Source organism: Bombina bombina, chromosome 6, assembly GCF_027579735.1.
Source record: "Bombina bombina isolate aBomBom1 chromosome 6, aBomBom1.pri, whole genome shotgun sequence".
In the NCBI taxonomy this organism is placed as follows: domain Eukaryota; kingdom Metazoa; phylum Chordata; class Amphibia; order Anura; family Bombinatoridae; genus Bombina; species Bombina bombina.
The window spans coordinates 1,030,953,276-1,030,966,084 of NC_069504.1; the positions used below are offsets into that span (position 1 = coordinate 1,030,953,276).

At 38.8% G+C, this 12,809-nt stretch overlaps 1 protein-coding gene across 1 annotated transcript in view; it reads right to left on the minus strand.

Annotated features, from left to right (window-relative positions):
* POLR3B (RNA polymerase III subunit B) overlaps nucleotides 1-12,809 on the minus strand; it is a 791,018-nt gene that overhangs the window by 160,451 nt on the left and 617,758 nt on the right. The window contains exon 18 of the mRNA XM_053719663.1: nucleotides 4,443-4,652. Within this exon, the coding sequence (XP_053575638.1) occupies nucleotides 4,443-4,652 (210 nt within the window). The remainder of the gene's footprint in view (nucleotides 1-4,442; nucleotides 4,653-12,809) is intronic.

Here is a 12,809-nt window from a genome sequence, read left to right on the forward strand (position 1 = left end):
TTTGGCGACTGAGATAATCCGCTTCCCAATTGTCTATACCTGGGATATGAACCGCAGAGATTAGACAGGAGCTGGATTCCGCCCAAACCAAAATTCGAGATACTTCTTTCATAGCCAGAGGACTGTGAGTCCCTCCTTGATGATTGATGTATGCCACAGTTGTGACATTGTCTGTCTGAAAACAAATGAACGATTCTCTCCTCAGAAGAGGCCAAAACTGAAGAGCTCTGAAAATTGCACGGAGTTCCAAAATATTGATCGGTAATCTCACCTCCTGAGATTCCCAAACTCCTTGTGCCGTCAGAGATCCCCACACAGCTCCCCAACCTGTGAGACTTGCATCTGTTGAAATTACAGTCCAGGTCGGAAGCACAAAAGAAGCCCCCTGAATTAAACGATGGTGATCTGTCCACCACGTTAGAGAGTGTCGTACAATCGGTTTTAAAGATATTAATTGAGATATCTTTGTGTAATCCTTGCACCATTGATTCAGCATACAGAGCTGAAGAGGTCGCATGTGAAAACGAGCAAAGGGGATCGCGTCCGATGCAGCAGTCATAAGACCTAGAATTTCCATGCATAAGGCTACCGAAGGGAATGATTGTGACTGAAGGTTTCGACAATCTGAAATCAATTTTAGACGTCTCTTGTCTGTTAAAGACAGAGTCATGGACACTGAATCTATCTGGAAACCCAGAAAGGTTACCCTTGTCTGAGGAATCAATGAACTTTTTGGTAAATTGATCCTCCAACCATGATCTTGAAGAAACAACACAAGTCGATTCGTATGAGATTCTGCTAAATGTAAAGACTGAGCAAGTACCAAGATATCGTCCAAATAAGGAAATACCACAATACCCTGTTCTCTGATTATAGACAGAAGGGCACCGAGAACCTTTGTAAAAATTCTTGGAGCTGTAGCTAGGCCAAACGGCAGAGCCACAAACTGGTAATGCTTGTCCAGAAAAGAGAATCTCAGGAACTGATAATGATCTGGATGAATCGGAATATGCAGATATGCATCCTGTAAATCTATTGTGGACATATAACGCCCTTGCTGAACAAAAGGCAAGATAGTCCTTACAGTTACCATTTGGAACGTTGGTATCCTTACATAACGATTCAATATTTTTAGATCCAGAACTGGTCTGAAGGAATTCTCCTTCTTTGGTACAATGAAGTGATTTGAATAAAACCCCATCCCCTGTTCCGGAACTGGAACTGGCATAATTACTCCAGCCAACTCTAGATCTGAAACACAATTCAGAAATGCTTGAGCTTTCACTGGATTTACTGGGACACGGGAAAGAAAAAATCTCTTTGCAGGAGGTCTCATCTTGAAACCAATTCTGTAGCCTTCTGAAACAATGTTCTGAATCCAAAGATTGTGAACAGAATTGATCCAAATTTCTTTGAAAAAACATAACCTGCCCCCTACCAGCTGAGCTGGAATGAGGGCCGCACCTTCATGTGGACTTAGAAGCAGGCTTTGCCTTTCTAGCAGGCTTGGATTTATTCCAGACTGGAGAAGGTTTCCAAACTGAAACTGCTCCTGAGGATGAAGGATCAGGCTTTTGTTCTTTGTTGAAACGAAAGGAACGAAAACGATTATTAGCCCTGTTTTTACCCTTAGATTTTTTATCCTGTGGTAAAAAAGTTCCTTTCCCACCAGTAACAGTTGAAATAATAGAATCCAACTGAGAACCAAATAATTTGTTACCCTGTAAAGAAATGGAAAGTAGAGTTGATTTAGAAGCCATATCAGCATTCCAAGTCTAAAGCCATAAAGCTCTTCTAGCTAAAATAGCTAGAGACATAAACCTGACATCAACTCTGATAATATCAAAAATGGCATCACAGATAAAATTATTAGCATGCTGAAGAAGAATAATAATATCATGAGAATCATGATCTGTTACTTGTTGTGCTAAAGTTTCCAACCAAAACGTTGAAGCTGCAGCAACATCAGCCAATGATATAGCAGGTCTAAGAAGATTACCTGAACACAGATAAGCTTTTCTTAGAAAGGATTCAATTTTCCTATCTAAAGGATCCTTAAACGAAGTACCATCTGACGTAGGAATAGTAGTATGTTTAGCAAGGGCATCAACTTTAGGGATTTTGTCCCAAAATTCTAATCTGTCAGACGGCACAGGATATAATTGCTTAAAACGTTTAGAAGGAGTAAATGAATTACCCAATTTATCCCATTCTTTGGAAATTACTGCAGAAATAGCATTAGGAACAGGAAAAACTTCTGGAATAACCACAGGAGATTTAAATACCTTATCTAAACGTTTAGAATTAGTATCAAGAGGACCAGAATCCTCTATTTCTAAAGCAATTAGTACTTCTTTAAGTAAAGAACGAATAAATTCCATTTTAAATAAATATGAAGATTTATCAGCATCAATCTCTGAGACAGAATCCTCTGAACCAGAAGAGTCATCAGAATCAGAATGATGATGTTCATTTAAAAATTCATCTGTAGGGAGAGAAGTTTTAAAAGATTTTTTACGTTTACTAGAAGGAGAAATAACAGACATAGCCTTCTTGATGGATTCAGAAACAAAATCTCTTATGTTATCAGGAACATTCTGCACCTTAGATGTTGAGGGAACTGCAACAGGCAATGGTACATTACTAAAGGAAATATTATCTGCATTAACAAGTTTGTCATGACAATTAATACAAACAACAGCCGGAGGAATAGCTACCAAAAGTTTACAGCAGATACACTTAGCTTTGGTAGATCCAGCACTAGACAGCGATTTTCCTGTAGTATCTTCTGACTCAGATGCAACGTGAGACATCTTGCAATATGTAAGAGAAAAAACAACATATAAAGCAAAATTGATCAAATTCCTTAAATGACAGTTTCAGGAATGGGAAAAAATGCCAAAGAACAAGCTTCTAGCAACCAGAAGCAAAGAAAAATGAGACTTAAATAATGTGGAGACAAAAGCGACGCCCATATTTTTTAGCGCCAAATAAGACGCCCACATTATTTGGCGCCTAAATGCTTTTGGCGCCAAAAATGACGCCATATCCGGAACGCCGACATTTTTGGCGCAAAATAACGTCAAAAAATGACGCAACTTCCGGCGACACGTATGACGCCGGAAACGGAAAAGATTTTTTTTGCGCCAAAAAAGTCCGCGCCAAGAATGACGCAATAAAATGAAGCATTTTCAGCCCCCGCGAGCCTAACAGCCCACAGGGAAAAAAAGAGTCAAATTTTTGAAGGTAAGAAAAAATGAATAATTCAAATGCATTATCCCAAATATGAAACTGACTGTCTGAAAAATAAGGAATGTTGAACATTCTGAGTCAAGGCAAATAAATGTTTGAATACATATATTTAGAACTTTATAAACAAAGTGCCCAACCATAGCTTAGAGTGTCACAGAAAATAAGATTTACTTACCCCAGGACACTCATCTACATGTTTGTAGAAAGCCAAACCAGTACTGAAACGAGAATCAGCAGAGGTAATGGTATATATAAGAGTATATCGTCGATCTGAAAAGGGAGGTAAGAGATGAATCTCTACGACCGATAACAGAGAACCTATGAAATAGACCCCGTAGAAGGAGATCACTGCATTCAAATAGGCAATACTCTCCTCACATCCCTCTGACATTCACTGCACGCTGAGAGGAAAACCGGGCTCCAACTTGCTGCGGAGCGCATATCAACGTAGAATCTAGCACAAACTTACTTCACCACCTCCATCGGAGGCAAAGTTTGTAAAACTGAATTGTGGGTGTGGTGAGGGGTGTATTTATAGGCATTTTGAGGTTTGGGAAACTTTGCCCCTCCTGGTAGGAATGCATATCCCATACGTCACTAGCTCATGGACTCTTGCTAATTACATGAAAGAAACCCAGGCAGATTCTTCTTCTAATGCTGCCTGAGAATAAACAGCACACTCCGGTGCCATTTAAAAATAACAAACTTTTGATTGTAGAAATAAACTAAGTTAAAAAACACCACAGATCTCTCACAGCTTCCTTTTTAGTTAGGCTGCAAGAGAATGACTGAGTATGATAGGTGAGGGGGGGAGCTATATAGCAGCTCTGCTGGGTAATTCTCTTGCAGTTTCCTGTTAGGAAGAGATATATTCCATAAGTAATGGATGACCCGTGGACTGACTACACTTAACAGGAGAAATTGATAATAAAAGTAAATTGGAAAGTTGTTTAAAATTGTATGTTCTATCTGAACCATGAAATAAAATGTTTGGGTTTTACGTCCCTTTAAGCCACACAAAGGGGTTAAACATATAGCACAACCCTGTGTAATTATAGTCTGTGTCCTGCCATTTTTTATGTTCTTCAGTTTTCTTTATTACCTACAATATCATATGTAAAAACAATGAACAGAAAATGCTATTGTTATTAATTACACCATTTGTTCTCAATAGCTTTTTGTGATCTTACCTCTATCCAGTGAAGCCTTATTTAACACTAGAGCATCTTCAATGTCGTACCCGCTGTAGCTCATCACTGCAACAGTAGCATTTTGCCCGGCTGGGAGTTTCTCAAACTCAATGAGTTCAATGGTTCTAGTTTTAACCATCGGCTTTTGAGGGTAAGCCAACAAATACATGAGGGTATCAATTCTGTTCCTTTGGTTGTACCCAATCGTCCCTTAAAAGAAAAAAAAAAAAGAAAAAAGTTAAATACGTAGAAACCCCCCCCCCCCGGAGAAAATAATGTGACACTACAAAATTTATATATATATATATTTATATATATATATATATATATATATATATATATATATATATATATATATATATATATATATATATATATATATATATATATATATATATACACACACTGTAAAAAAATATAAATATATATATATATATATATATATATATCTATATCTATATATATCTATATCTCATTAGAGGGTTCATCTGCACTCAAACAAATGCGACAGCAACCAGGGTGCGGGTAATGGAATAATGCAGTAAAAAAGACTGACCACACTCAACGGATTTAGCAAACAAAAAACTGTTCTTTATTACATAGGTGATGTTCCGGGGTTCCAAAAACCCCTTCTCAGTTGGTGATGGAACCGATTTAGCTGTTGTATCAGTGATATCAGGGAAAAAAAATCATCTCTCAGTTTGAGGTCTTATGTCTGAGACAGAGCATTCATTCACATGGAATGAGAATCATGAAGTACTGAAAAATCAATTAACCTGAACATTATTGTTGGATAACTCCACTTTTTTTGTTATGCAAAAGCTTTGGGAAGCTTCCATCCTGACTGATACATGGAAACTCTGCTCACATAATCTGCTTTGTGATTCAGATCTACTAGAAGGTGAACTGCTGTTATGCTCTGTGCCTCAGTGCCCACAGGAATATCATTTTTTTTTTTAAATAATCTTTTATTGAGAATCTTGGTACATAAACATAATTGATGTAATATAACAAGTAATATACATGAACAATAAAGGTTTACAGTAGTTACAAAAGTGACAAAAAATTCCATACATCGACAGATGATAGTTGTACTTTACATTGTTCTCAATAATTTGAGAGTCTCATTTTATAGTATATAGCAAAATAGCATTTAGCAGTGGTTAATTCAATGGTTACTTATGAGCCAACTGATATAGGAAACGTTATTATACTAAAAATGATAACCACAGAAATTATATATCCGTAATGAGATAGAAAAAGTTTAGTATGACCCGTAGTTGGGCATACAAAGTGCCTTTAATACAGATATAATGAGAAGGGAAATTCAGTGGATAAACACCGCTACAGAAATGTAGAGGGGGGCATCTAACATGAACTTTGTGTTATCGAAAGCAATGTCGAAGGTGCTCTAGAATTGTATGAGATATATAGTCGGACGGGGCTTAACTTACATGTCACAGGTTTGATAAAGAGTGACTTGGATATGCAATAGACTGAGTGAGATACTAAGTTGTGGAGGTGTACCATTTCATAATCCATAGAACATAACTATTTTAAGTGTAGGGAATATCAGGAATCTAAAGTTTCTGTGATCACTAACACAATAGCTTCACAACTGCATACAGTTAAGTATATAGATATACATATATATATATATATATATATATATATATATATATATATATATATATATATATATATATATATATATATATATATATATGGTAACTACTATAAAACATTGTGAAGACTACTGTGAAGAGGATGCTTGTCCACCTTAGTATTCGTGTCTGTATGATCATGTGGTGGGTCTGGGTAGGCCCCACCAATATAGCTAGCAGCATCTCAATGTGAGCCATTGTAGAATGTCAGATGACTGAGCTAGGTGATATTGTTATGGGCTATCACTTAATATCCTCACCCACCTCGCCGGCTGAGGGGGGCGGAGAAAGCATGTTGGCTATATAAAAGAATGGCCTTTACTACAGTTTAGTGCAATAAAGTGCTCTGTATCGTGACGAGCTATAGGTAACGACTGTTCAGAGAGGACAGGCATTTCAAAATAGAAAAAAGTGTTATATTAAAAGAGTAAAGCTAATTACCAAAGTTATAACTGTTGAGCCTAACCCCAACTTTAAAACTGTTTGCTCCAATAAAAGTTTATTGGATCATAGGGTAATCATAAATTCAGTCTATACACTTATATTCAGCTAAATGCCACATCAATCCCTATGATCCGCCATATATAGCGTGGGCACATACAGTATTGGGGTAATGTAAGAGATTTCCTGTAACTATAGAAATTAAATAGGAAGCTAAACATTATACACATCTATGGAGAAAGTTGACTGGGGCATGCAGAACAGGGAGAGGGGACCTGTTCAAGTGGAATGAGTCATATATATCATAAACATAAGGACCATCTTTGTCATTAAATAATGTTATAGGCGGTCTTCCATGGATCTTAGAGTAATATAGCATATCTCAGTACAAATGTACTAGCATACATAAAGTAGATAATAGCGTAATATACCCTGACTATAGATAGGAATTCAGGGAGTACCCAGTGTGAAAGGAAATACTACCTCCGTACAACTCCATGACTAAGAGAGAGAGAATACAGATAATGTAAATAATACCATATTAGTAGTTGAGAGGGTTAAAGGTAGTGGCCACATACATATTTGTGTATAATAAAATGAAATAGATCTCAGTCTTATCTCAAACATAACACACTAACATTATTTCTAATATTGCGACAGCATACAGGGTTATATTTGCCTAACTAAAATCTGGCAGAGACAAATGGCAATAAAGGCAGGAACTAGAGCCCTATATCAGAATCTTATTTACAGACGGTATATCATATCAATACCACCTCCTGTAATATAATTCACATAGATTTGTCTATTAGTAATGACCAATACACATATTAGTAACTGATAGTTTAAATTTGGACTCTTGCAAACTGCACTTTAATTAGAACTTGAAACTCTAAAGAGTCCTATGCATGGAGCACGTGGGGAGATACTCTGAGTCTACAAAACTTTGTGAAAAACTATATAACCATATCAAATGTGTTTAGTTCTGGGCCATGGTGATATTAATTAAAACTAACAGACACTAAGTATGTGTATCTGTTACGTTCTATCCCAGGGTTAGATGTAAAAGCAGACAATGTACAGTAACATTTAATCATCTCAAAGTCAAATAGAAAGTCCACATGACCAGATATCAACTGCAGGTATCCATTTATTTAATGATCAACTGTAACTTTAAGCGGAGCTGTAAAACAAGTAAGCAGTCCCAATGAATAGTACAGATGAAGTACTAGGTACCTGCTATAATCCACACTAAATTGTATGACAAGTTGCGGCAGTCCAGTATCATTGTATGCTCTAAAAAACTGGTCTTCCGTCTTTCTGCGCCTCTATCTGTTGCACACTCTAACCTGGCAGCAGAGAGTTTTCCTGGATCCCACAGTGACTTCCGTAGCCTGTTTGGTTCGCTTGAAAAGCGGTAGACAGTATGGGGAGTGCTTTGCAATGGTGCATCACGGAAACGGTCAAGGATCAGATATTTGTTGACCCAGAGGGCCAAAAAAGTGTCCGGTAGAATGTTGATCACACAGGAGCTTCATGGTGTGACTGAACCGCTCGGATTTCTCTGTGTGGTAGAGCTCAATACCAGTCAGAAAGAGCGGGGCTTCTTTATATTGTCCTGGGTCACTGGAGTTAAACGGGTCATTCTGTAGGCCGTCAGATGCTTCCTCCTGAAAGCAGAGATCGGATCCAAGAGTGAATCCACCTGGGAAGTCTGATATATCCTCGATGGTGCTTTGCAGAGAAGGGAGAACTGCAGACTCGTATGCCTCCAAAACCTGTGGTTGGTGAGATGAGAGTACTGCCAGCTTGTCCAATATAGCGTTCAAGTCTTTCTTTAGCTCCCAGTAATGGACTTGGATAAGTTGCGCCGTCTCTGTCTCCCATCTGCTTAGGTACTCCATCCTGATCTAAGATGGCGACTTGCGCCCCTGCAGTGAAACACCCAATACAGGCTCTTGGAGCTGTTAGTTAGCAATGCTAAAATCTAGTTCCCCCGTTGTATAAAAGTCAATGTAGACTAGGCTAAAGTCCAAAATAACATAAAAGGAGGTCTCCTTTGCACAAGTAATGCTACTTTAGAGGTTATAAATCAGGAGCTCCAACAGTGTGCGTCCGACCACTTCGGCGGTTGACTCCGCCCCCCCCAACAGGAATATTTAATTCACTTCCATTAAGTGCTGAGCAAATGGTAGCTCATTGAAAATGTATGTAAGATACTGCTCTTTTGTGAACATTTTTGGCATTGCATAATTTTTAAGGTCTTCTCCAAAGTTATTGCTCTTACGTTAGGAACATATGATGGCAACATCATCTTTTATAGGTCCCATCTCTCTGTAACTTGACCCTGGTTAGCTGCGCCCTTTCAACTTCCCAGAATGCCTTTTAAACTGATAACACATGAGGTAATAAGAGACCTGTGCTAAGATGCAATCCTGAAAACACCACATTTTGTCAAGGATTTGCCTACCTAGTTGTTTTAAATAAATATAGCCTAGCATTTGCATTTTAGAACACAAAATCAAACAAAAGACGCAGGCAGAGAAGATTGTGACTTCCTGCAAGGAAAAAAAATGGTCATTCAGAATAATTCTGGATTTTGGAATTCTGGATTTGGAGATTTGTACCGGTACTATATAACTATAACTATATATATATATATATATATATATATATATATATATATATATATATATATATATATATATATATACTACATAAAATAAAAAACAGGAAAGTTCACATAAGCTTGACATCTGGATGTGTTTTAACATGAAGCCACTGGGCAACAAAGAATGCAGCAAGAAATCTTGCACATTAAAACATATGTAGATAATTTTTATCAAGGAAAAGGAGGACCCTATTAAGAAAATAGGGAAAGGATGCTCTTTCTACACATAGAATATATATATTTCCACTTAAAATTTAACTTTTACTAGTTAAGGTTAAAAAGGCAGCAGAAATGGAGATTATATCTAGCATGCTAGAAAAAGTAATTAAAAACACAACTCTGTAATTGTAACTTGTATAAAGTGCTTCAAAGTTGCTAATTTTTAGTTGTCTGTCACATATGTGGGTATGGTGGAAGGGGAAAAAGAAGAACCGAACCAACAGTGTTGGGTAAATATAAGAGCCTCTATTTAGAAACTGTGTCCTGTATTGCCCTATATTAGGGTAGATAAGCCACTTTTTTACACCAAATATACTATATATCCCTTCCCCATCCTTCCCACAATATGCCCCAAGTATTACAACAACAAATAGTAATATAGATTTGTAGACTGTCTAAAATTAGTGCAGATTAAAAAAATTAACACAAGATGACCCTGACGCGGTCGCGTTTCACTTATACGCTTCCTCTATTTTGTTAATAGGGTCCTTTTCCTTGATACAAATGTTGTAATATGCTCTAAGCACACTCCCAACGAGTTACCTCCTTCCATAATTTAGACAAGGTCAGTTGGGAGAAAATCGATTTCTCGCCTTTTTCCAGTAATTCAGGGATCACTCCCCTTTGTTTTGTTATATGTAGATCATAATTTACATATAATTGATATAAACGCATCATGTGAAAGCCTCCAGAAAAATATAATTCTGTCCCAGTGTAGTATAGGTGTGACAGCCAAACTGTCAGAGGAGGGCTTCAGAGACAGTCAAAGCCTATAGGGTGGATAAAAATTGATTTTAAAAAAAAATTTAAAAAAAAAAAACATAATTTATGCTTACCTGATAAATTCCTTTCTTCTGTTGTGTGATCAGTCCACGGGTCATCATTACTTCTGGGATATTATCTGCTCCCCTACAGGAAGTGCAAGAGGATTCACCCAGCAGAGTTGCTATATAGCTCCTCCCCTCTACGTCACCTCCAGTCATTCGACCAAAGACCGACGAGTAAGGAGAAACCAAGGGTGTAGTGGTGACTGAATTATAATTTAAAAAATATGTACCTGCCTTAAAAAACAGGGCGGGCCGTGGACTGATCACACAACAGAAGAAAGGAATTTATCAGGTAAGCATAAATTATGTTTTCTTCTGTTATGTGTGATCAGTCCACGGGTCATCATTACTTCTGGGATACCAATACCAAAGCAAAAGTACACGGATGACGGGAGGGATAGGCAGGCTCATTATACAGAAGGAACCACTGCCTGAAGAACCTTTCTCCCAAAAATAGCCTCCGAAGAAGCAAAAGTGTCAAATTTGTAAAATTTGGAAAAAGTATGAAGCGAAGACCAAGTTGCAGCCTTGCAAATCTGTTCAACAGAGGCCTCATTCTTAAAGGCCCAAGTGGAAGCCACAGCTCTAGTGGAATGAGCTGTAATTCTTTCAGGAGGCTGCTGTCCAGCAGTCTCATAGGCTAAACGTATTATGCTACGAAGCCAAAAAGAGAGAGAGGTAGCAGAAGCTTTTTGACCTCTCCTCTGTCCAGAATAAACGACAAACAGGGAAGAAGTTTGGCGAAAATCTTTAGTTGCCTGCAAGTAGAACTTGAGGGCACGAACTACATCCAGATTGTGTAGAAGACGTTCCTTCTTTGAAGAAGGATTTGGACACAAGGATGGAACAACAATCTCTTGATTGATATTTCTGTTAGTGACTACCTTAGGTAAGAACCCAGGTTTAGTGCGCAGAACTACCTTGTCTGAGTGAAAGATCAGATAAGGAGAATCACAATGTAGGGCTGATAACTCAGAGACTCTTCGAGCCGAGGAAATAGCCATTAAAAATAGAACTTTCCAAGATAACAATTTTATATCAATGGAATGAAGGGGTTCAAACGGAACACCCTGTAAAACGTTAAGAACTAAGTTTAAACTCCATGGCGGAGCAACAGTTTTAAACACAGGCTTGATCCTAGCTAAAGCCTGACAAAAGGCCTGGATGTCTGAATTTTCTGACAGACGCCTGTGTAACAAGATGGACAGAGCTGAGATCTGTCCCTTTAATGAGCTAGCCGATAAACCCTTTTCTAAACCTTCTTGTAGAAAAGACAATATCCTAGGAATCCTAACCTTACTCCAGGAGTAATCTTTGGATTCACACCAGTATAGGGATTTACGCCATATTTTATGGTAAATCTTTCTGGTAACAGGCTTCCTAGCCTGTATCAGGGTATCAATAACCGACTCAGAAAAACCACGTTTTGATAAAATCAAGCGTTCAATTTCCAAGCAGTCAGCTTCAGAGAAGTTAGACTTTGATGTTTGAATGGACCCTGAATCAGAAGGTCCTGTCTTAGAGGTAGAGACCAAGGCGGACAGGATGACATGTCCACTAGATCTGCATACCAAGTCCTGCGCGGCCATGCAGGCGCTATTAGAATCACTGATGCTCTCTCCTGTTTGATTTTGGCAATCAATCGAGGAAGCAGTGGGAAGGGTGGAAACACATAAGCCATCCTGAAGTTCCAAGGTGCTGTCAAAGCATCTATCAGAACCGCTCCCGGATCCCTGGATCTGGATCCGTAGCGAGGAAGTTTGGCGTTCTGGCGAGACGCCATGAGATCTATCTCTGGTTTGCCCCAACGTCGAAGTATTTGGGCAAAGACCTCCGGATGAAGTTCCCACTCCCCCGGATGAAGAGTCTGGCGACTCAAGAAATCCGCCTCCCAGTTCTCCACTCCCGGGATGTGGATTGCTGACAGGTGGCAAGAGTGAGACTCTGCCCAGCAAATTATCTTTGATACTTCTATCATTGCTAGGGAGCTTCTTGTCCCTCCTTGATGGTTGATGTAAGCTACAGTCGTGATGTTGTCCGACTGAAACCTGATGAACCCCCGAGTCTTTAACTGGGGCCAAGCTAGAAGGGCATTGAGAACTGCTCTCAATTCCAGAATGTTTATTGGCAGGAGACTTTCCTCCTGACTCCATTGTCCCTGAGCCTTCAGAGAATTCCAGACAGCGCCCCAACCTAGAAGGCTGGCGTCTGTTGTTACAATTGTCCAGTCCGGCCTGCTGAACGGCATCCCCCTGGACAGATGTGGCCGAGAAAGCCACCATAGAAGAGAGTTTCTGGTCTCTTGATCCAGATTCAGAGTGGGGGACAAATCTGAGTAATCCCCATTCCACTGACTCAGCATGCACAATTGCAGCGGTCTGAGATGTAGGCGTGCAAAGGGAACTATGTCCATTGCTGCTACCATTAAGCCGATCACCTCCATGCATTGAGCTACTGACGGGAGTTGAATGGAATGAAGGACACGGCATGCATTTAGAAGCTTTGTTAATCTGTCTTCTGTCAGATAAATCTTCATTTCTACAGA